Source organism: Charadrius vociferus, unplaced genomic scaffold, assembly GCF_000708025.1.
Source record: "Charadrius vociferus isolate BGI_N301 unplaced genomic scaffold, ASM70802v2 scaffold32, whole genome shotgun sequence".
Taxonomy (NCBI): domain Eukaryota; kingdom Metazoa; phylum Chordata; class Aves; order Charadriiformes; family Charadriidae; genus Charadrius; species Charadrius vociferus.
The window spans coordinates 846,452-872,372 of record NW_009647856.1 but is presented as its reverse complement, the minus strand read 5'-3'; the positions used below and the strand labels follow the sequence as shown (position 1 = coordinate 872,372).

Here is a 25,921-nt window from a genome sequence, read left to right as displayed (position 1 = left end):
GCAGTCTTTTGGTTGTCTTTATAATCTTACACCCCTCAGAAGTTCTGGGAATGGGAAAGACTTGGGCAGAGGTGCTCCTGCCCAGCAGAATTCAGGGGGGATGCGTCACCGGTGGGGGCTGGAAGGACAGAATCTCAAGAAGGAGGCAGGGGGAGGAACAAATTCCTTTGGAAAAAAACTACCTGGTTTAGGGAGAAATAGGAATAGGCTGCAGCTTGTCTTTGAAGGAGATTTGGGTTTTCTTGGGAGAAGTGAGAGGTTTTTTTCCTTTGGGAAAGAACTTAAAGGGTTTTGGAGATGCTTAACAATAAACAAAACACACCAAGAACCACAGCCTGCTCTTTTTTTTTCTCCACCTCTCTGCCCCATCTCCACCCTATCCCTCTAACACAGTACTCTCTTATTCCCCTCCCTAGTGTTTGAGTTACTACTCTATTCACGCTCAGGAGGGTTTTACACTGAGAAGAAAGAGAGGAGGAAAAAGAGGAGCGGGAAATATATGCACTGCCACTTTTGATGATGTTGCAGAGCATAAAAATAAAAAATAATTACTATGAACGTGAAAGTACTACTTCTTCTTCCTATTTTTTTCCTTCTTCCTATAACATGTTAGTTACCTGCCAACATTACTGAACATTAAAACATGAAGTAAACATGGGTAAATCTTAACTGTCTTATTATTAACCTATAGAGTTACAACTCCTAAAGGAAAAGTGACTTAGAAACCTGATTATTTTGTCATTGTCACAAATCGGTGTATTAATTGGACACTACATTTGCAAAGTGCCCTTACAAATGCAAACAAAATGTGTCTGGTAGATTAACAAAGGACCGCACACCTGTTTATCATGCACACTTCCTTTCTGATGCTGTCACAGAACCATACTGAGAGAGAGTTTTGGCAGATGGCATTACAATTCAAATAAAGAAAAATAAGCTTCTGAATTCATACATATTTCCTTGTCATTCAAATGCCAAGGGATTTTTTAACATAATGTTTAAAGTATGGAGTGACTCAATTTGAGTGTCCTCATAAATATAACTAATGCACAATGATGAATAAGTTATGACAAGAAGTTTCAGAAAGCAGTTACATGCAACTAAAGCAGATTTTCATCTATTGTGTGACAAAGCAAAAAGTAATAGAAGATAGGACTTTTAAAGTTCTCACCATAGACAAGTCAATGAAGCCACTGAGGAGACAAAACCAGATTCTAAGCTCATTTCACTAGTGTAAATCAAGAATTGCTGCCTCAGCAGCTGCAGTGTTAACCTGAATTTTCCATGGCGCAGTGTAATCTCCCTCATCAATTGTGTTGATTTATCTACTTCATCAAATGCTATTTAAACAACCAATGTATCTGCATTACATATATCCAGCTACTGTTCAAAACTGTGAAAACATACTATTACAAAGCATGGTAGTCATGGAAACAGATCACATAGGCGGTAGGTAGCACGAGGACAATTCTTCTAACTGATTGCATACAACTCTATTGGCAACTTGGAAATAAAATATAGAAGTGTAAGATGTCTTGTACTTGATCAGAGCACTAGTTTATTTAATCTGCTCTGAGATTTCCATCCAAGGCCAGTATCTGATGCTTCTGAGGCAGTTGCAGTTCATCACGAATAAGTGATGTACCTATGCAATTTTACAGTCTGGGCAGGGTAGCTTTTTATTTGTGGACCACCCACGGATAATCAGTTCATTGTAAGCATACAAAGTAGTTCTTGGTTGGGTTTTTTTTCATTATCACTATAGATGCTATATTTTCCATCTCTTTAATATGTCTATCTATTTGCCTCACTGGTCTGTCACATAAAATCAAGTAATTGCCATTTGGTGTAATAACATGGCAGAAAACCAAAAAAAAAAACAGAAAACAAAAAAAAAAAAAAAAAAAACAGAACAAAACAAAACAGTAAGCATTGTGCTGTGTGCTTTATTTTGAAACACTGACTTGAGATTCTCAAGGCCCAGTGAGATAAATGAAGTCATGAAACAATTGTTTCTAATGTTGATTGAAATTTTAATTAAACTTTAATGTTGTTATTTTAAAAATAAGTCAGAAACAAGGTAAAATAACCTGTTTGTCCAGGAAAGACGGTTAGGGGAGATGAAGAAAAGGGGTTGTCCTCTGTGCCGAGGAACAACGTGGATGCACAGAGCTCTTCTGTGGGATGGACAGCTGTCTGGTGGAGAGTTTGTGGGTCAAAGGAGAGGCTGATAGGGGAGACTTGGTGGTGCGTTGTTGTTACAGACCACCTGATCAGGGTGAGGAAGAAGATGGAGCCTTCTTTAAACAACTGAAGGAAGTCTATGATCACAAATTCTGGTTTTCATGGGGGACTTTAACTTCCCTCACATCTTCTAGATGGGGAGCAAGGCAGGAGACAAGCAGGCAACAACATTTCTGGTGGTTTTCAGGGATAACTTCTCGATATCAATACCAGATGGGCCCACCATGAAGGGTGATGCACAGCTGAACCTGCTATGAACTAACAGCAAGAACTGGTGGGAGATGTGATAATTGATGGCAGCTTTGGCTATAGTGACCATGAAACAGTGAAGTTTAAGATGCTGTGGCAGAGGAGCTCAGGCTGCTGGCAGGTTGTATGCCCTGACAATGTCTGTGACAAAATCATGAAGCAAGTCCTCTGAGAACACATTTCTGGGCACCTGAAGGAGAAGGCGGTGACTGGGAAGAGCTGGTTTGGATTTATGCAGTGCAAATCATGCCTGACCAACCTGATTGCAATGCTAAAATGACTGGATTTGTGGATGAAGCAAAAGTGGTGGATGATGTCATTTACCTTGACTTTTGCAAGATTTTTTGCACTGTCTCCCACAACATTTGTGTATCGCACCTAGAGCATTAAAAATCTGGATGGATGGAGAACTGCACAGGTAAATAGCTGGCTGAGTGGTAGGGCTCAGAGGTTAGTGGTTAATGGGCTATACTATACCTGAATGCCTATGCAAGAGGGGTATTGCGGGGGCTTATAGCAGAGTCTGTCCTGTTTTGACATCTTTATATACAGCCTGAAGGAGGCAACAAAGTCAACTTTGCAGTTGACCTTAGGGGGGACCAGTCAACATGGTCAATGGCAGGGCTGCCATTGAGGGGCCTAGCCAGGCTGGAGGAATGGGCCAGCAGAAACCTAGCGAAATTCAGTAAGGACAAAGGAAAAGTCCTGCACCTGGGCAGGAAGAAAATCTTGCAACAGTACAGGTTGGGAACTGACTCATTAGACCGCATCTGTAATACTGCATCCAATTTTGGTACCCCTAATACAAGATAAACTGGATTGATACACAGGAGCGAGTTCAGCAGAAGGCCACCAAAGATAGCAGGGGCACTTGCCTTGTGAGGAGAGGCTGGGGGTAATACTGTTTTGCCTTTGGTAAAGTTTGGCACCGAAATTAGCATTAAAATGCGTCACTTGGATTTGTTACAGAATAATAGTCTTAAGAGGTGAACAGCTAGCTAAAGTATGTTGAACCTTATACATGAATTGGAGATACTAGTGACGGAATACCTAGCTGCCTCCCGTGAGGTCTAGCCTGCACTATTAGCAGCTACGTAATTTTATGGGGCTTTTTAGGTCAGAAGCCAAACTGCAGGTTTTAGGTTATATAATAGCAGTAAATTCAGTAACTCCATAAATTCATGGGGTATGTTGTTAAACATTTAACAGCAAAGGAACTAATATAAATAAATTAAGAGACTGAAAAGCAAATAGCAGAAGAAAAGCCTATCTTCATGAGATCAGGCAGTTATTAGGTAGAAAACACTGGTTTGTAACAAGGCTGAATTGATACAGTCAGTAATGAGGTAACAAGCACTGAAATTTTTGAACATACCAAAGATCAAAAAGAATGTTTCTTTTCAGTCTGTTTTCTTCAAAGTCTAAAGAATATAGCATTAAAAAAAGCTGTGTTAATAAAATCTGTTTCAAAGGCAGAATCTTTCACATTGGAGCTGTACGTGGCGTGCAGCAAATCTGCTGAACTTCAGGAATACAAATTGATAACGCAGCATGCATTTGATGTACTTGGGGCTCCTTTTCTGCTGGTAAAACGAGTGTGCCGGTGACAGTCCCTTTTATGTGCATGTCTGAACTTTGAACCAGCCGGCAGGGCCACTGCAGCTCCTCGGCATGCGTGTGAGTAGCTGCTGGGACACGTGCTGAGCTTCTCCAGCAAGTTCACATTCTGCACCAAGACACATCCTGAGGTGACTTCACTCCTAGCCGTGCCCACATTAGCTAGTTTGAAGCTAGGAGCTGTGAGGATAAGTGTTTCACTGACTCTATTTAGATGTACCCTTTGTTATATTAAAAATGAGATAATGTGTAACTAACACAGAATTCAGAAATTATCCCAAACGATTCTTGGAAGCTAAGGCACATAGGTGTTTAATTATTCCATGGAAGCCTGTATGCATTCATATCCAGTCTCCTGGGCAAGAACTTGTAGCCAAAAAAATAAGAATTTTACAGCGTTTCTTGGTGTCCTCTATTTCCCCAGCAAAACACTAGTCACTTTAGATGATCAACAAGGCGCTGGTTTAAGCTTCTCTCTCCCCAAACGTTCTGTAATACAAACTAAGTACCCAGCACAAATAACAGAGTAAGGACAGAGAACAAGACAAAAGGATAACATGATTTAAAGAAAAAAATTGAAGTTTTAATAATAAATATTTTTCCGTGAGTATTTCTGTTTTCCTTAAGTCTGTTATTTCTAAATACATGGAAAACAGGATTTTGTAGTTTGATTAGAATCTTTTAACAGAAACTCTGAGCTTTCTCTTGGAAAGGTCCATGGAGAGTACTCTGACCAGCTTCAGCTATTGCCCGCTAAACTGCAGAGTTCTTTATTAAGGTTTTATTAAGGAAACCATCTCAGGCACTACCTACAATAACCTAACTAAATTCTCAACATATAAGGTATTTTTTCCCGCCATTTATTTTTAATTGCTTTTTTTTTTTCCATTTTTGTCTGAATTAATAGCTCACAGGCCCTTTTTGAACTCTTTTTTGATAGTTAAAACTCAGTAATTCGTTTGGTACTTTTTCACTGTAGTAATGCAAATCTTGATTAGATGTTACACAGCTCTACATGTCAGAGGGATCAAGTACACCTAATGTAAAAAATATCCCTATTGTTGGCAATATTTCACTTGGTAGCTATGCTGGGAGAAAATATTATTGAATTGATAATAATATTTAGTAATCTACTATGGATCTCTAAGTAATTTATTAAGGATGTAGCATGTCACAATAAGCAGCACAGAAGGAAAAGGATGCATTTATCAGATGTGAATGTTACTTAGACATTTGTTTCCATTGTGCAAGAAGAAATTATGCATAATGTCATTTTAATCGTGAGAATAAATTGCACATGAATGGTTTGTGATTACAGACAGAACATCAACAGTCATGACTTTGTGAAATTTGTTGGTATGAGATTGGCAGATAAAGAACACAGTTTAATTGAAATTGAGCTTACATGGCTTGGCTTGGAGTTGGGACATTCCCTAAGCTTGGCTTGGAATTTTCCAGATCTTCCATGATAAGAAGAGTAAATTTGGTTTTGCTATGGAGGTGGGGTTGTCAATCCTGCCTTTGTTGTTATTTTCACTCAGACAGTGAACAACTCAACTTCCAAATTTTTTTATCTAATTTATTTTCTCCCACGGCTTTTGATTTGTACACTAGCATAGAGGAGCCCATGTTAGTAATTGCATTTTCCAGCTAAGGCAGCGACATCTGAAACACGGCTAAGTGGAAGAACATGTTGTAATATAAAGAATTTTACCATAGCATATACCTGTTGATTTTTTTTGTTGTTTTTCGGAGCTCCCAGATGATACGCAGATAGGTGACCTAGCAGAATTCACACAGGTATGTGGATAGTATGTTAAAGACTGATTTTCAGTGAGCAATGTTGTCCTCTCTTTCCTTATGGCAACGTGTAACAGAAGGTTTCAGGAGAAGCAGCACAACTACTCTATCTATTCCGTGTATCAGCTGTGCAATGTGGACATGCACTAACGAAAGCATTCAAACCAGACATAGAATCATAGAATTTTTTAGGTTGGAAAAGACCTTTAAGATCATTGCCTTTAACTGTTAACCTAGCATTGCCAAGTCCACCACTAAACCAGGTCCCTAAGCACCACATCTACATGTCTTTTAAATATCTCCAAGGATGGTGACTCAACCACTTCCCTGGGCCGCTTGTTCCAATGCTTGATAACCCTTTCGGTGAAGAAATTTTCTCTAATATCCAATCTAAACCTCCCCTGGCACAGCTTGGGGCCATTTCTTCTCCTCCTATCACCTGTTACTTGGGAGAAGAGACCGACCCCCACCTCACTATGACCTCCTTTCAGAGGGAGCAGCACAGAGTGCCACGAGCAGCATCCACTCCCTGGTAGTCTGTGCACTGTGCCTTAGAGCATTGCAGACAATGTTTTTTGTGTAAGCTATGTGGTGAGAAACACTGGTTTAGACTTGCAGATAAGCATTTTCAAAGACTATATCTCTTAAAGAAACTGGAAGAGTGTGCAACTGTGTTGGCCTGTGGGGCTGCCTGGTATTTTGTAACTTTTAACCCAGTTCTTTTGATACCCTCTGTAGTAGGTAACTGACTTGAAAAGGCACAGCTGAATTTGAAACAGGGAGAAAGAAAAGAGAAGAGAGAAAGCAAAAGATAAAACAAACACAGGCTGTTGAGTGGAAGGATACAATATTTTTCTGAGAAGTCTCCATATATAGGTTAGAAATAGATTCCTGACCTGTGCCTTGGTGTCAACAAGGCAGGTGAACCAAACTCATGCTGACTTCCACAGCTTCCACATCCTTACTGACAGCATTTTCAATAACATCAAGCATTATATTTTCTTTTTCTCTCTCATACCATATTCTTTTGTACTATACAAATATTTTGATTGCAGATGATTCAAGAAATATGCTCTCGTCTTTCTTTCCAGCCTGTCAGGGTAGTGACACAATGCTGGCTGTTGTTCTGAAACCTTGAGAGGTTTTTATGACTCTCTTTAACACAGTTAGTACTCCATAAACTTCAGAAAAATTAATCTTTGGGTTCAGTAATATGCCTTTTCATCTTGGCACATTGAGATCCAAAATGTACTCCTTCCTCCGTCCCCAGAGAAGGTTAAGTGGCACCATCAAAAATCATTCTGAAACACAACAGCTTTCAGAAGGCAGAATAAGAGCATCTGGACCATTAGCATAAGCAGGCTGTGATGAGAAGGCACTACCATTGATTATTAAAGTGACCTGCTTGAATTCATATTTTTCTTTCCTTTCTTTTTCCCTCTTTATTTCCTTCTTTCTTTCTTTGAAAATACAAGGCCTTTTGTTACCACTGAGCATTTCACTTTTAGAAATGCAGCTCCTTCTGCATTTAAAAGCGTACCCAGATGCATACAGAGCAAAGTGTCTTAGTATCTTTTTGAGGAGATCCACAGATCTCCTATTACAGAATCACAGAATGGTCAGGGTTGGAAGGGACCTTCAGAGGTCATCTAGTCCAACCCCCCTGCCAGAGTAGGGTCACCTACAGCAGGTTGCACAGGAACGCATCCAGGCGGGTTTTGAATATCTCCAGAGAAGGAGACTCCACAACCTCTCTGGGCAGCCTGTGCCAGCACTCTGCCACCCTCAAAGTAAAGAAGTTTTTCCTCATGTTGAGATGGAATTTCCTGTGTTCCAGTTTGTGCCCATTGCCCTTTGTCCTGCCAGTGAGTACCACTGAAAAGAGTCTGGCACCATCTTCTTGACACCCACCCTTCAGGTATTTACAAGCATTGATGAGATCCCTTCTCAGTCTTCTCTTCTCCGGGCTAAACAGACCCAGGTTTCTCAGCCTTTCTTCATAAGAGAGGTGCTCCATTCCCTTGATCATCTTTGTAGCTGTCCACTGGACTCTCTCCAGTAGTTCACTGTCTTTCTTGAACTGGGGAGCCCAGAACTGCACACAGTGCTCCAGATGTGGCCTCTCGGGGGCAGAGTAGGGGGGCGAGGATGACCGCCTTCAACCTGCTGGCCATGCTCTTTTTAATGCAACCCAGGATACCTTTGACCCTCTTGGCCACAAGGGCACATTGGTGGCTCATGGTCAGCTTGTCCTCCAGGACTCCCATGTCCCTCTCTGTCGAGCTGCTCTCCAGCAGGTCAACCCCTAACCTGTACCTGTGCGTGGGATTATTCCTCCCTAGGTGCAGGACCCTACACTTGCCCTTGTTGAACTTCATTAAGTTCCTCTCTGCCCAACTCTCTAGCCTGTCCAAATCTCACTGTATGGTGGCACAGCCTTCCAGCGTGTCAGCCACCCCTCCTGCTTTTGTGTCATCAGCAAACTTGCTGAGGGTACACTCATCCAGGTCATTGATGAATATGTTGGGCAAGACTGGACCCTGTACTGACCCCTGGGGAACACCACTAGTTACAGGCCTACAACTGGAGTCTGCGACACTGATCACAGCCCTCTGAGCTCTGCCATTTAGCCAGTTCTTCATCCACCTCACTGTCCACTCATCTAACCCACACTTCCTAAGCTTACCTATCAGGATGTTATGAGAGACAGTGTCAAAAGCCTTGCTGAAGTCAAGGTAGACAACATCTGCTGCTCTCCCCTTATCCACCTAGCCAGTCATGCCATCACAGAAGGTGAACAGATTGGTCAAGCATGATTCAAATTCAAATTACGGAGGCCAACAGTAATCTCCTTCACAAGTGTCTCCTTCACAATTCTCTTTTATAAATATTTACTGTTCACATCCCTAATGATCATCACTGGGCACTGTGAAAAGAAAAAGAGAATATGTAATGCCCTCACCACTAATTTGGCAAATGTTTAGCTCCCTATTTCATGAAGCACTAAAGTGTTTCTGTCCTGTAGTCCTTCATTTCAAAAGTGAAAAATGGCATAGTTGCCACAATTTAATGTAATGACAAATAATCACAGTGCTCCCGAAAGCAAATGTAACAGAAGATTCTTCTAACAGAAGCCCTGTAGTACACTACACTCCACTAACCTTATCTGCCATACTTTGGGAGAGTGCAGGGAGCTTAGGGCTTGTGCTCTAGCAATTCCATTTTACTGGTCAACACAAAACTTTAATTAAACATAGCTTACAGGCTGCATCTCAAATGGAAAAATGAAATTAGAGAATAGCCTTACATGGAGTTTATATCTATTATGGTACACAAAGGTAATTTTTTATTTCCTTTCTTCTGAACCCATGACTATTTTATGATGTTAGATAATCAGTTGTTGAATTCATGCATATAAAAATGGGTTCTTTATAATATATCCAATTCATTAAATTTTTACAGACTTTTACAGTAGAAAATTGGATTTGCCATTTGCCTTCTCAATAGCTGTGCCACTCCATAAATAGTTATGTATCATTACTTTAGGAAAAAATAGGCCAATAGGTTAATAGTAAGCCCTCAAATTATTTCAGATTTTAATAAATGTGTAAAATAATATATGTCCTCTGCATCTATACACTTTAAAGTGTATACATTTACAGAAAGATACCTCCTTTTAAATTTGGGCAAAACAGATACTTTTTATTTTTAACTGCATAGCTGGAAAAAACTCCATCTACTAATACACTTTGGAAAAAGAACCTATGTACACATCCCTGTGAGTGTTCGCGCACATGTGTGTTTGTGTGTATTTTTAAGTATTTACTGATTTTACCTCTACCTGCTTCACTTTTCTCTAAAGGAGTGCATTAAGCTAATTAGGGGACAAAAACCTTGTAATGTTACATGAAAATTAAATGTACCTATAGCATTTAAACTAATCCTTTATATTTATTCTGTGTTATACGGTTATAGCAAATTGTTGCCTTATCTATCATGCATGCGTTGGGAATGAAACTTACTGTAGGGGCAGTACAAGGCTTGCGCATCGGCTGGTTTCTTTTTGAATATTTAGGGATTACATTCCACAGTCTTGTCTTGGAATATACAGGACTTTGTGGGAACCATTGTAGGATCAATCTCCTACAGATTTTACTGAAGTTCTGGGCAGATCTGGAAAGAGCACCACCAGGGCTTTCTAATGCTTGGTGACTTGATGATGAGCCAGTGACATGCCCTTGCAACAAAAGCAGGCCAACAGCCTCCTGGGCTGTAGCTGGCAGAGCATTGCCAGCAGATCAAGGGAGATGATCCTTCCCCTCTACTCAGCACTGGTAAGACACAGGTGGAGTTCTGGGTCCAGTTCTGGGCTCCCCAGTACAAGAGAGACATGGACATACAGGAGAGAGTCCAGTGAAAGGCTGCTGGGATGATGAAGGAACTGGGGCGTCTCTCCTATAAGGAAAGGCTCAGAGAGCTGGAACTGTTTGGCGTGGAGAAGAGAAGGCTCAGAGGCATTTTATCAATCTAGATAAATACCCAAAGGAAGGCACAAGGAAGATGGAACCAGGCTCTTTTCAGGGTTGTCCAGTGACAGGACAGGAGGTTAAGGGTACAAACTGAAATACAGGAAATTCTGCTTAAACAGAAGAAAAATACATCTTCATTCTGTGAGTGATCAAACACTTGAAGAAGTTGCCCAGAGAGACTGTGGAGTCTCTATCCTTGGAGATATTCAAAAGCCAATTGGAGATGGTCCTGAGCAACCTGGTCTAGGTGACCCTGCTTTGAGCAGAGGGGCTAGGGTAGACAATCTCCAGAGGTCCCTCCCAACATCAACCATTCTGTGATTCTGTGACTTGCTTAAATACCTTATGCTGCATTTATTCCTATGAAGTGACAATAACAAAAGCAGTTCAGAGTGCAGACTTGTGAAGATTTCAAAGCTAACAGTGTTCTAAGAATAACAGGAAAAACTGAGTATCTACATTAAGGAAGTCCTTGAGCTTTTAGTTACAAATTTGTGAAGTTCCTTATCTGCCAGTCTTTGGCAGAGGGTTGTATCCTTCATTGCACTATTGGAAAGGGCTGAGCAGGAAACTCCTCTGATGGAAATGTGACATGAAGACTGCAGCAGTCTAAGCAGGTCCACTCAAGAAAGGATAAGATATTACAGATATGTTTAAGGGAGAAGTAACAAGCAGAGGTGAAGCAATTTCTTAACACTGTTTTTTAACTCTTTCATCTCCCTATTGCCAGTCAGGCTTTACTTTCCTATTTGCCTTTTACAGCACACCAATAATTGTCTATTTGCATTATCACTGAAAAAAAAAAAAAAAAGCTCAACAGCTCGAATCATCCAGAAGTACATCTTTATGGCCAGTTTAATGACTGCGTTCAGTATGAGCTACATCAGTTCTGCTCTGTCCAGTTCAGTACTCAACTGAGTTTGAAAAGGATAAAAAATCTGAGATAAAGGAATTCCAGAATCAAATTTCCTTGTAGAATCTCAGTACCACTCCCTGTATATTGTACCATAGCCTTTAACTGCACAGAAAGCAATACCTGTGCGTGGTGGCAATGCCCATCCTTTTGTGAGCCTCCTCCATCAAAGTGGTCACATATAGCACTGAGGTTTTTACTCTGTTCGTGTCAACTGAGATAGATACTTGTCACATCAGTCTGGTGCCTTTTAAACACAAGATGAAGTTCTGTTTGCGTTATAATAATTTTTATGTGTTCAATGAGAGTGATAATAAAATATGTATTTATGGATGTACATGGATATGTATATGAGAGTTTGCTTGTACATGAACACAGATTGATTTTCCAGATAATTAAATTAACTTTTTTAACATTTTAATTGTTAATACCTGAATGTTTTAGGTATTAACAATGAAATGTCTTCTCTATTTCTGTAAAATGTAATTAGTTTTAACGTCAGAAGATGCTATAATATCTTATTTTGGTTTGTACTTCCATGTACTACTGTATACTTCCAATGTCCCTGATATATAACTAAGCTTTGGAACAGGATGCCTTTGGAGCCTGTGGAATTGCCATCACAGTAAGACAAATAGCACAAACTTCTCAGGAACATTTAGGTATACTCTTTTTGTTCCGTCAAGGCCAACTTTTACAAGATTCCCAGCAAAGAAAAAAAGCTCAAAAAGCAAAGTACTTTTTTTGCGTGTACCTATTTGGGAAAACAGAATGCCCTCACTTTGTCCGGCAGTGATGTCATACAAGATGTGCTACACTTAATGGCTGGCACAGCTTTTGGAGCAATAAAGTGGTTCAACTGAAATGTGTTGTTCTAGAGACTGTGATCTGTGTTTGTATGCCAATTTTCAAGTTACTACTACTTGTGGCTGCCATGGTGTGTGTTCAAGATTTGGCATTTGTTTTGGTCGCTGTATCTAATTTCACTATCAAGTTATTTCCCTCAATGCCCAGAGAAGATCCACAGTTTTGTGACTAGAGATCTTAACAGTCTGTACTGCATTTACTGAGAGAGATAACTCTTTGTTTTTCAGAGCTTCCATATGGCTGGGAGAAAATTGATGATCCCATTTATGGCACTTATTATGTTGAGTAAGTTCCCAAGTTCAATATTAAGTTGCTGTTACTATGTCCTAACCTAATACCAGTAGCCTCTGCAGTGCTTAGCCTGGCAAGGCATGGGTACAATTACTTGACATGTTAAACTGAAGGTATACCAGGAATTCTCAGTCATCAATACAGCTAATGTGTCCAAATATATTCAGTGTGTCTCAAATCAGTGACTCAGGCATTCAGTCATTCTCTTTCTCCAGGGTCTGATTTCATGGTATCATGCCAGATAATGCTTGTACACAGATCATATTCATTAAAGAAACATTGTATTTCCTATGTAAGGTTTGGATATCCGCGAAGGTAAAGATCTTGTTAATCAATAATTAGAGCAAAGCATAATCACTTTAGCTCAGTTAAGATCCTTTTCTGGGTAATCCTTCCTTGCTGCAAATCAGATGTTTACACCATTTGTACCAGAAGGCAGGTTATTTATATGCTGCATATTAAATTTTAGGGATGTTGTGTTTTATTTTGTACTTTAAAGTGCAGCTGAAAATAAGAGAATATAATTTTCTATTTTCACAGCACAATCCTTGCTTTCATTTTTTTTCAGATTTTATTTTAATCATGAAATAAGAAAAAAAGATTCTTACTCCTCTGCGCAAAGGGCAACAGAAAGCCTTTTTTTTTTTTTTTTTTTTTTTTTTTTTTTTTTTTTAAGTACTGCATAGAACCTGTTCTGGCCAGTTCCTACATAAAATAAGTAAATCAGAGAGATTATTTTCTCTGCTTTTTAGCTTAACACCGTGAATGAGACTTATGCAAAGTGAATCTGGATTCAAAATTGTGATAAGTCTTCCAAGCGGTCAGTTCTCACTCTGCTGTCTCCACAAAGTATAGGGTGGAGGAGGGAGAGAGCCACTCCCCATCACTGTGCAGGCAGTGCTTCGAAAGGCTGAGAAAGATCTATCCATTAGTTCTTTAGATCTTTAGAGAACATGGCCCCTGACCTAAAATCTCAATTTCAAATCCTGGCATTCAAGCAGTAAATTTATTCCAGTTATTTCATACAAAATAGAAAATTTTAGTTTGTGCGTCACATCATTCCCATCATCTCTCAAACCCATACCAACACTTTGACTGCAGTATCCCTCTGGACAGATACTGCAGCTGCAGCTTTTCCAGACCCCAGGATATGCTACTGTTAACGTGCCCAGAGTAGAGCTAGATGGAGAGCTCAAAAAAACCTCTGATTTCTGGAGGGTTAGAAGATTAAGGTTGCCTTTTCTTTACTGCTGTAACAGCAGCAGCTTGTGGATGCCTGGGCACCTTCTCTAGCCCTCCTACAAAGCAAACGAACAACTGAAAACAGCGTTTGGCCACTGCCCTGCTCCCTCCTTCTGTCCCATTCTCCAAACGCAGGAGCACCTGCTCTGCTGCTTTGTCCCCAGCTTGTTCCCTGCCCCCAGGTGAGAGAGCCAGCAGCCCCAGCTGCTTTGCTGCTCAGCCCAAATTGGCTTAGTTAGTCCAGATTCAAGCAAAAACATAAGTAGGTTTTTGAAGTCCCTATGTAATGCCATTAAATTACCCTGTCTCTTTATGCCCGCGTTCTTTTATGATGTCCCCACGTAGCTAGGACCTAGAGTTCTCCTAGCTCGTTGTGCTTAACCCCCCGTGAAGTTTTTTGCACGTGCAATTATGCAGCTGCTGGGTGGAAGTCTTCTGCCCCAGTGGTTTTGAGTGTATTTTGGCAAGTAACAGGTGTTGTGCAACTTCTGTGCATTAATCTCTTACTGAGACCTCGCTTTGTTGTTAGCGCAGCCCAAGGCATTCTGGCACCGGTGGGGCTCACGCTTCGCTGCGGAGTCAGAAAAGGAGCAAGTATTAATCTCCGTTTCATGTCCATCCCCAGGTAAACAGACGCAAGGCACCAGGCCCAGATGTTGTTATGCAATTACCTACTTTAAGGCTGTTAGTGCCAAATTTATTAATCCTACCACAGATAAGATTTGTGGAAAAATATATCAAACCTACTGCAGGCGCGGAGGTTTTTAGAAGTAGAAGGGATGTTCACAGGATGCCATTAAAACTGCAGCAGCGCTAAATTCCTAAGGAGTTTTATAGTCAGTAAAAGTAAAATGTAGCTGTACTTTAATTGGCTGTCTGAGCTCAATAAGTTTGAAACAAAGATTGCTTTCCATTTCTCATGCTAAAAAGTGGCAGTCACACCTTTTTTTTATTACCAGTATTCAACAGATGAGTTCCATTTTTAACTAGATAAAATCAGGTTACAATAAACTCTCTTAATTACATCATGAAGCTGGGTAAATCATAAAAAGTTAGGTTAGGAACTTTCACACATTCAAGCCCAGTCCAACTTTACATGCAGGCCCTTAAAACTGTCAGTGAAAGAAGGGCTTGTACTTTGCTCGCTGAAATATTTGTATCCCATGGGAAGCTTGTAAGGGTGAGCGATGAGGCAGACAGACTCAGGTTCACCTTACAAGCGCTAGCCATGCTCAGCTCCAGTATTCTGAGACAGAAGGAAAAGCTAAAAAAGAAACAAAGAAAAACCTCAAAGGTCTTGCTAGCAAAGTTAATAAAGACTAATCACAGCATATTTGGAAATTCTGTTAAAAAATAAGGTTCCCAGTATAACATCCTGTCATAATCATGCATGAATGTAGGTGTGAGACATTATTAGATTTTTCATTTGCCTTGTTAGGCAGGTCCAGGCTTCATTTGTAAGGTGTAACTGTTTGACATAAATGATAAGTGTTTGCTATATGTAGGTTAACTTTCATGCAATTTTCTCTCAATTTATAAACTAAGAACTAAGCACTTAGCTGTGCAGGGCTATGGAGAGAATGTGGTTATTAGAGCTCACTGGGTCTTTCAGCATTCTAATTGCCAAAAGATTATTTCCCTCTTTAAGGATGATTAACTGCAACACAGAGCTCAATTGCCAGACGTGGTCTTCTTAACAGAACAGCTAAATTGGCCATACAGGTATTTATTCTGGAAAAGTATACCTCCTTAACTTACAATTTCTGACAATATTCTGTTACTACACAAATAGAAAAACTTATTTCAGGTCTTTTTGTCATTATAAAATATCTGTAACTGAAAAATGTGAATGTAAAGAGGACTTAGGCACTAACAAGTTATGCATCAGAATGTCCACCTTTTAGGCATCCTGATCCTGGGAATTACATTGGTGGGTTACAGGCAACAATTTCAAAAGATAGTAGCTAAGTTAAAGTAGCTAGGAAAAGGAGGTAGGTTGAATTCCTGCTAATGCGCATGCTTAGATATGCTAACATTTTGGCAGGGCTCCGTACGTTGGCCATCAACTAAAATCTGCATACTAAGCATTACTGCCCATAAATCTCCTAAGAATGTGTTTCAGTTATCTTAAGCACATCTGACATGAAACACCACCACAAAAACAACTTAGCCTGGCCATATTTGCTGACTAGATAGCAGAATGGTGCCTATGTATTATAGGATGGCTGGCGGTGATAGTACCTACTCATAACATAAGAGACGCTATTTCAGCTGCAAACCTAAATGCAGCCCAAAGCCAAACGCAAATCCTACCTCTGAGGGGCTGTCCCCCGTTAGCATACTGCAGGCTAACACTAACACCAACCACTCCTTCTTCTCTCCAGAGGGAAATTCAGGGTTCCTGGGAACAGAAAAAAGGCAGCATGATTCTTCTGTACAGTCACAAAAGCACCAGGAGAAATTAGTTGGATTCTCTTCTTTGGATTAGGCTTTTATATTTAATATGCATTGTATAAAACAAAGGAAGGAAAGTGAAGATAGAAATGCTCGCTGCATTAGATACTGTGAGCAATAAGCAATACATTTTTGGATCCCATCCAAAATCTATTTTAACCACAAAAGCACTTATTTGTAACCATCTCTAAAACTCACATTTGGCTTGTCTTGTTAAGGCCTAGGTTAGTAATACCTATTTTGTATGCAGTTGAAGTAGCTAGGTGAAGGGCTAGAATGTCCTTTCAAGGGAACTACTTAGCTTAACTTCTTTCTCAGGTAAACTCATCAGTAGCAATTTTTCTGATTTAGCCTTGAAGCTGTACAGTACTTAAAATTGCATGAAAGGGAGGTGTTTCATGGCTCATCAGTCTAGGAACGTAAATCCAGCATTACTGATTGATAAAAATGACTGATTATCAGTATAATTTTCTTTTCTTTGACTCCTCTTGGACACAATATTTAATGCAGTTGTTTGAATTTGTTGGAATTCTCACATTGTGCTTTGGAGATGGCACACTACCATAAACCAGTCAAAATATGGGAATAAATTTGAGCTAAGAATTACTAAGATTACACCAACACCTTGAGGTGCTTCAAGTACCTCTGCTAATCTTCCTGTCTGATCTGCTAGGACAAAAAAGTCATTTTCAAGGTAGCCATTACTGAAGACATTTCTGTGTAAATGGACTAAAGCACAACTTAAACTGTACCTAGAAACTGCAGAGAGACAGTGAATAACAGATTCTATCTGTGATGTCAGCACCACAGGAACTGGTGTTCCTTGAGCCATGGACACATACTACATTAGGTAAAATCCCATCTTTTTTCACATCACAGAACCGCATATAAGTTGTAACTTAGGTCTGCAAGAGGCCTCCTGCAGCACTGAGATGTGCCCTGTAACTAAAGCATAACAGTAGGCATAGAGCAAGGTCCTAAATGCAGATCTGCAGTGTGATCTTGGATATCCACGAATCTGCATAATATGGCACAAAAGCTATGAGAAGCCCATGCTTTTCTGGAAGGGCAGCTGAAGACCAGGGCAAGATACTTTAGAGCCTCTAAAATAAGACATGATCCCTATGTTGAAGCAATTAACTCAACCCACTGTGTAGCAACCCTTTTTTTTAACCTTATCAAATGCTAACATAAAACAAGCTAGATATTTTACCGCATCTCTGCTATTGGAAGGTGTTTTGTAATTTCACACTTCTGCTTGTAAGAAGCCTACAGATTTCAAGTCCGAAATCCTGACATCTTTAATACATTCTAGTATTTTACTTCCAAATGTACTTATAGAATGCAATTATATATCAGAATTAATTCTGCTTGAATAAAAACCTAAAACTCCTTTGGTCTTCTGTCACAGAAGACTCACTATTTCACTGGTCTTCCTGTAAAACCTTTTCTATGGGTTCATTTTATTTGGTCATGGATGATCAGAAATTTATGCAGTATTTCATAAGATGTTTCATTACTGCCTTGTGTAATGTGTAGTATTCCCTTTACAGCAGTGAAATACCTCACATGATAGGTGGTAGCACAAAAATTACCTTTTTCGTGCTTATATTAGCAGTTCATAGTTGCCCTATGGACACGTAATGCATGTAAGTCTTGTCTTCATTTTTAAATGGTGAAGTTTCCCTCCCTTCCATCATACATTTCTAGGTTTGCAATAGACAAAGGTGCTGAAGACCCTGACAATTACAGCATTGCATAACTAGGAAACGAAAGCCTAGGAAAGGGATGCCTGCAGTCTTAAACAGCCTGTCTGGAGAGGGAAAGAAATGAAAGGGACTTCATCTGTCTGCAGCATAGATTAAAATTTACAAGAAAACTATCAATCAAAATTTTAGAGTACAAGAATCAGTTAGCAGCCACTTGAATGAGTTATAGCCATGCTAACAAAGTAGCAACTTCAGGATTTATCACATTTACTTCATGTCATTAAATCAAATATTCTTTTACATGACTGGAAATCTTCTCATTGCATTAGCTCTGGCCAGTAAATCCTGATTTTCCAAGTGTTTTGCACTCCCATAGGACTTGCGGCCTTCCCTCTATCTCAATTCTTAGTGGCAATTCCACTTACTTTCTTTGAAGCAGTGGTAGGATCTGAATCCCAAGGGACCTGAAAAGTGCTTAATGTGGCATAAAAGGCTATTTCAATATAAATTGAAAGTACTCGAGCCTTTTTAGGATCTCAGAGTTTTGAAAGTTCCCAGGTCACCTCTCCAAGTGCTTAAAGCTTACGATTGGCATTGGATTTTCAGAAGAACTCAATACATAGTACCTCAGTGAGAACAAATAAGAAGTGACGTGATTGAAAACTTGCCCTTCTCTACATATGTATTTATTTCCCCAGAACAACGTTTGCAGCACAAACCCCCTTTTCTCAGTTGTGATCCTATCATGATCCTGTCTTGCCAAGTTGCTCAATGCAGCTTACTAATTTGTTTTGCCTTCTTCAGAAAACATATGAAACATATCCCAGAACAGGATTGTAGGATTACTCATTGACTGATAGAGTGTATACTTTAAATTAAAGGTTGATGAGAGTATGTAGTTAAGACAGTAGTTCTAACCTCAATACAGAAAATTAGTGGTGTAATGAGAGAGATGTACTTACTGACCCGTTGTAGGAAATGTAAAACATCAAGAAAAAAATGTGCACATTAACTTTTCTTATATTTCAAATATTTATCTAGGTAGTTCTAATCTACCATCTGGCTTAGTCTCTGCAACATCCCATTTTTCTGAACAGCTGAGAAGATATGTACCGTAGAATGAAAAACAAATCATCTTCGGTTTATTTCCTATGTTACATTTATTTCTAAGCTGCAATCATAAAAGCACTCTGTGTTCTAGGCATTACCTTTTCTGTAAGTGATTAAGTAATTTCACTTACAGCTAATCGATAATAATACATAAAACTGGTTCAGATCCTTTGAACCATGCACAGAACAATGCTTGTATTAAACACATAAAAAACTGTTGTTGTGGCACGCTTCAGCAGTACTCCTATTTAATATGTAGTCCCGTAGATCAAAACCCACTCTGTAGCAGCATTCAGCATATTGAAATGATAGGACACTTCTCAGTGCTGTTCATTACGCAATGCGTGAGATTGTGCATTTCTCATCCCCAGCAAAATTGTATGGAGTGTAAGGGACATGCTCAGGCCCATTGGGGTTTCATAACGGTTTCGGTATCTAACCACACACCCCTAAGTCACATACAGCATCCTACTGTGAAAATGATCATTTTCCCCGACTGAACCCAATTTTTTAATCAAAACCAAATTTTTTCCAGCCACATAAATAGAAGAACACAATTTGAAAACCCTGTCCTAGAAGCAAAAAGGAAGCTACAGCAGCATAACATGCCCAACGCAGAACTTGGAACAAAGCCTATGCAGGCCCAAGGTTTCCGAGGTACAGTACCATGTCAGCTCTCTTAGTTAAGATGAAAGATCCTGCTCTCCTTTTTATGCGACAATGGTTTTGTCATAGTCTGATTAAAACAATAGTGTTGCCAAATCTCACAATGTTATCGGCTATCTCCTAGCATTTTCCTTACCTAAATGTCCGAGCTCCCAGGGTCGCAGGACTCATGAGCCACCAAAAATACTCTAACCATCAGAGTCTTAGAGAAAAGACAGAAAAGTTGACCCTAGTGTTTCCTAAAGACTGAGAAACAGAAAGCACAATAAGAGCCCCAAAGTAAGTTTCTAAATAAAATCATAAATTCTATTCTTGGGAATGTACGCCTGTCTCTTGAGCACGCGAGGTTGGCAACACTGAAATAATTAATTGTACTTTCTCTAAATTACCGTTAATTGATGTTTGGTATGTTTCTAAGCTAGCTCATCTAGCAAGCATCAATTAAGTTAAAAGCCTCAAGCACTGTGTTATAGGAGTTTACAAGAATACAGCATCTTGGTAACATAAAAATTAATGTGCTTAAAATGAGCTGTATAAGCAGCAAACAGTATTGGTGGAGATGAATAATCTTTAACGTAAGGTTATAGTCAGAGAATGAGGCTTGTTCTCCTTTGTAACAGTAGAAAGCTCCTCATCAACCTTACCTAGACCCAAACTTGCCCACCCGCGCCCCGTTCCCAAGAGGTCCCGCAGCGTGAATGACCTCTCCCAGTGCTGGTGTGACCCCGCCGGGACACTCAGGCTGCACGGTATGTCCTCTGCTGCCGCCCAGCCCCGTCCCACCACTGCGGGCATAGCGACAGCAGTTGAAGTCACAACCTTTGCACCTTCCTCCCACCCTTCCTCACCAAGTGCAGCACGGGAGAGAAGCACGGGGAGCCTTCGCACCCACACTGCTCGCCAAGGCACACGGAGAGGGGACACGGAGGTTGCACAGCCGTTTCGTGTATCACTTTTTGGATGCCAAAACCCCACGTGTTTGGAGAGAAAAGCTCACCTAATATTTAGCACTGCTTGTTATCAAATGGAATAAGATATCCAGGGGATATTTTCTTTGTTGGAGGTGGGAGGGAAATTATGGAGAATGTATTACTTTGTAGACAACGTTGAATTTATAGCTGAGGAAATAAGTTTTTAAATTACCTCACAGATCATTTTTATTGTTGTAATTATTTTAGCTACACAATACCCACTTCTAAACATATTTCTAATATGAAAGAATATTTATAGCTCCCCACTTACGGCTGATATGCCATAGATAAGAAATAGATTTTAAGCTTTGTATTAATACAAGAACTCACAAATATTTTTTTCCTGGAATGCCTGCACTCTTTATTTCCTTGGTTTCATACACTGTCACCTGCTGTCAGCCAATGTTGTTATCTGCTGTCCCTGCTGTGTTGTGACTAGATCAGAACTTTTGTCTTTCTTGTTTGTGTTGACTGATGTAGAAAAACCACTCTTCACCCGTGATGCGTCACAGCTGAAGGGGACTTTCCTCAGCACAACTCTTAAGAAAAGCAACATGGGTTTTGGATTTACCATCATTGGTGGGGATGAGCCGGATGAGTTTCTCCAGGTGAAGAGTGTAATTCCTGATGGGCCTGCAGCACAAGATGGGAAAATGGAAACAGGTAATTAAGATGGTTCCTCTGTTCTTTTATATGAGAATGAGACATAGATTTTGAGTCCCACTCTCTATGTGAACGCATGTATTTTCCCATGTTACTTTTTGCTTTAATGCATAATACGTCTGCTCTGTAACATACACTTATATAAAACTTTCTTGTAATTTTTCTTTCTAATAATGCCAAGTAGGGTTTTTTTGCCAATTTCACAATATTTTAAGGGAGAAAAGATCTCTGCATTCTCCTACATAAAAATGGGATGTGATGTTCTTTGGTTCATAGGCTGTTTATTCAAGGGGAGTCTGTGCATGCAAAAAAGAGATGCACAGAGACAGTACAGACTACTAAGTGCAAATTTATTTCTTTAGAAGGATGGTTTTGCAAAATAATCAAAGTCAAGTTTGATCTAACATTGTTCTCATTAGAACCATCAAAACGAGAGTTTTCAGAGTGGCATATGGCCACGTAGGCATCTGTGGCCTACTAATAAAGAATCTGTGAAAACTAACTAAATAAAAGAAACTTCTTCTGCAGAGATTCAAAGCTGCTTTTAAGATCTGGACCACCACTGGAAATATTTTCATGTCCCTGGATTGATAAAGATTGCAAACCACTGTCTTTATGGTTTGGAGGGTCACATCAGGTCTACATATGGATGTAACATTTTTGGAGGAAGATGAACGCAGTTTCCAAACCAGATATCATCTCCTGTAGAAGACAATCAGAGAATAATAGAATAATTTCAGTTGTCAGGGACCTCCAGTCACCAACCTGCTGCTCAAAGCAGGGCTAACTTCATGGTTGGATCAGGTTGCTCAGGGCTTCATCCATGGGACTTTAGAAAATTTTATAGGATGAACGTCCCACAGCCCCTGTGGGCTCCTGTCCCAGTGCTTAACCAGTCTCATGGTGACGATTTTTGTTCTTTAGATCCAGTTGAGATTTCCACTGGTGCAACTGTTTACCAGTGTTTCTGTGTTCATGTAACCCTGTCACTGTGCACTGTCTCTCCCCAGCAGTCCTTGTTCCTCAGATAATAGTCAGACTGCACATTGGTACTGGGACATTGGAATATTTTTTTTCTTCCATTTCTCAACAAGACTTTATAGAAGAAATTCTAGTTTGGGATTTATGTTGTCTCTGCAGAAAACCAAGTTTATGGTGGCCAGAGTCACTGTGAAGATTAGAGAATTTCCCAGCCTGCGGCAGATCCCACAGCAGCAGAACAGGATCTTTTTAGTGTGTTACAGTATAGGACGCAGGCACATAAACAGGCACCAATAATGTGGGTGGAATAGTCCCAAGTGATTCTTCTAGAAATTTCCTTTCATCCTTCTTTTGTTGTAGCAGAGAAATTATCTGGACCACCGTATGTCAGAATAAATCACCCTGAACTCTAGTTTATTCTGTAGGACTCTCTAGGACTTTGCAAGTAGGAAGTGTGAAGATTGTGAAAAGCATTATTTTTAAAACACCATAATTTGCCTCAACACTTATATTACAGCTGGCATGATGTTTCTGATGCCAAATAGATAAACAGATAATTTATATAAAGAAGTGAAATGTAAGAAAGGAGTAGAATATAGATTGTTGACAATGGTTTTCTAAGAAAATTAGTCTAACAGCTTTTTAATTCTCAATTCTTTTTGCCATTTTAACTTAATGCAATTTGGTTCCCAAAGGCAAAATTAAATTAGCTGATTAAGTGAACAAAGGGTACAACAGACTTCCTGAAGTTCAGGAGATTTTAGTAACATGAACTTCATTTTTCCTAGTATTTTCATATTACCGTATACACTGCATGAGAGATTTTCCTTGCTTGTCGTGGTTTAGCACTGAAATATAGTTACATGCTAATCTGCTGGAAGTGTGGGCTGGTTATTGGTGAACTTCATATGGAGTTCTTTTCTCTGGAAAAGAAAGTATCCTTGCAAAATACTTAAATTTTGATGTTGAAATTGAATATGGGTGTCATAATACTGTTGATGGTGATTACTGTAGTTACAGGTGATGGGAATATATAGGAAAAAAGTGCTTTAAGATACATAGAAATAAGTAATTATTTTTTTTTCCCAAGGTAATTAATTCAACTATATTAAGAATGCAAGACAGAAATGTACATTCAAATATCTAATCACTCTATAATTATGTGAGCCCGATACGTACAAAATTGCATCTCAGAATAAATTCTGGCCTCAAATGTCTTCATTTTTGCAAAGAGTGACAGAGTTCCAATGTAAAGTAATTGGAGAATCTCAGGCTAATGATTGTGGCATCTAACATGGTTTCTATGAACGTTTGAAGTGATTTCTAAATATGATAATGGTAAAATGAAAAAAGATGTTTAAGGTCAGAATATTTATAGGAGTACTGTTCAGCAATATGCTTCTATTTCCTGATATCCAATCCTTTTCACACTTCCTGAAGTAGGATTTCTCTCCCTATTCAGCCATTTTATGATCTAAACAACTGGAGATATGAAAGTCTCCCAGGTTCCATCAGTAGCATTTTGTTCATAAAGCTGTTAAAATCTTATGTTTTAAAAGTATTTGAAATTACATATATACCTTTTTTTTTTTTGTTAGGTAGGCATCATTGGATGATGAATAGAGCCTTTAAAATAGATTTTATTTATTCTTTTGACATGAACTGTGTGTTGTTGTACCATTTATGTGCACTCCAGCTATGATCACAGTCATAGCAGGCTTTGATAAATGATCAGAATACCATATTGTGGCAATAGGGCATCATAGTAGAAAGCTTGAGGACAGTGGCACTATGATCTGCGAAGCAGCCTGGGTGTAAGGGATAACCACAGGTGCCGGTGCTCCCAGCTGTAATACACCTCTGGACCCTTTCCGTTGCAAGGCTGATCCTTTTTTTTGGCCAAGTGGTAAACAAAATCCTAGTGACCTGCATCAGATATGGGGGGAAAAAAGAGGAGAAGGCACCATCTCCGTCTTACCTGATCTTGGCCACAGGCTGAAGACACCAGTGCTGTACTTTTTCCTAATTGTTGAAGAAACTACCTCATAGAAAACTAATATGGTAACTTTGATTTACTTCTCCACCCAAAATCTAATTGAGGCATCAGATACAAATGCTATTCAAAAAGAAGGTTGACTCTATGTAAAATGTTAACGTCACACCTTTAACATGATCACAACGCAGTGATTTCACCTTCAGGTTTCAAAATGAAACGATTTCGGATTTTGTCCCTTGGAACATGCAAGCAGCTGCTTGGCAGTGACTTGGCATTGCTGTGACTTGGCATGAAACCATTAAAGCGGTGAGGGAAACTGAGTGCACTGAGATGCAACAAGAGATATGTGAGGTCCTGGTGATCTAACACCGCTGCTCAGTGCCCTGTGCTGGGCAGTAAGAAGTAGTTATAATTGTCCCAGACCCACAACAAACTGCACAAGCAGACTCAGAGGAACCACTCTCAGTGGATGAGTCAAAACCAGCCAAAATTACATTCCTGATCCCATTTGCCAGATGTTTCAGAATTCCTAAGGGTTATTATGCCCTCGTGTAAATCTAGCATCTGTGAGCTAATGGCTGTTAATAATACTGCAAATGCCTTTCTAGGACATGTTTTAACATTTGGAGCTCAATCAAGCTGCTGGATATGAACATTACACTCCACAGCATCTCTGTCTACCTCAAGACAGCCTAGGAGCTGATACCACATTCTTTCCTGAGAGGTTACATTGCTTTGTCTTGTCTGAAGCCTCACGCTGCCAATAGAAAACTGTCTGCATTTAAGAGGCCCCTGCATCCCATTAAAATGCTGAGTGAATGTCGTTGGTAAAAGACTGCATCTACATGAAAAGATTTTTATACAGTGAGTGATTTTGAATGACTGCTGTTCTAAGGCAAACAAAGATTTAGGCCTGCGGCTGAGTCAGATAAAAGCTCAACCTGCAAAGGCAAAAACTTTCCTACAATTCTCAAGGTTATTCAATGGACTAGGTAAGCTGAAACACTCCCACATAATCAAGCTCAGGAAAGATTCTCACTCTGCACATTGCAGCAAGTTCCAGTTCCTTTTATGAAAGTTTCCAGGAAACAGCTTAAAGACATGGTGTACAAGTGACTAATTGAGTCCACTGATGACCCTTCTGGCTGATGAATAGCTATGGTCATTGCAGGTTGAACTTTCCAGAAGCATATATACATCTGTGATGAATTGTCACAGCTCAACAGTGTGAATCAAGAAATAGGAAACATACTCTTTCATTTCATTGGCCAAGCATACACTTGGCCAGCTCCAAGATGCTAAATCATCTGTAAACAATGCAGACTTGGGCTTTTTCAGATTTTATTCTCTCAGGAATGGTAGCTTCACTGTATTAGTTAATCTATTCTAGAGATAAAAATTCATAAATGTAAGATAATGTTCAGCTAACAGATATAGATGTCTACAACAGTTGTCTATACCTTCCATATGACTAGACATCTACTACTTCTAGATAAGTGTATTAGGATGCAGCCTAGAGCCTAGAGATCTAGAGTCTAGAGATCAGTCCCACATCTACCACTCAGAATTTCTACTGCACCTGAGAGATGGGCAAAGGGAAGGAGTGACCTGTGGCATTC

General features: G+C 39.7%; 1 protein-coding gene across 1 annotated transcript in view; it reads left to right on the top strand.

Moving 5' to 3' along the window:
- MAGI2 (membrane associated guanylate kinase, WW and PDZ domain containing 2) overlaps positions 1-25,921 on the top strand; it is a 536,664-nt gene that overhangs the window by 360,413 nt on the left and 150,330 nt on the right. The window contains exons 7-9 of the mRNA XM_009883000.1: positions 12,447-12,504; positions 19,561-19,682; positions 21,143-21,325. Of these exons, the coding sequence (XP_009881302.1) occupies positions 12,447-12,504; positions 19,561-19,682; positions 21,143-21,325 (363 nt within the window). The remainder of the gene's footprint in view (positions 1-12,446; positions 12,505-19,560; positions 19,683-21,142; positions 21,326-25,921) is intronic.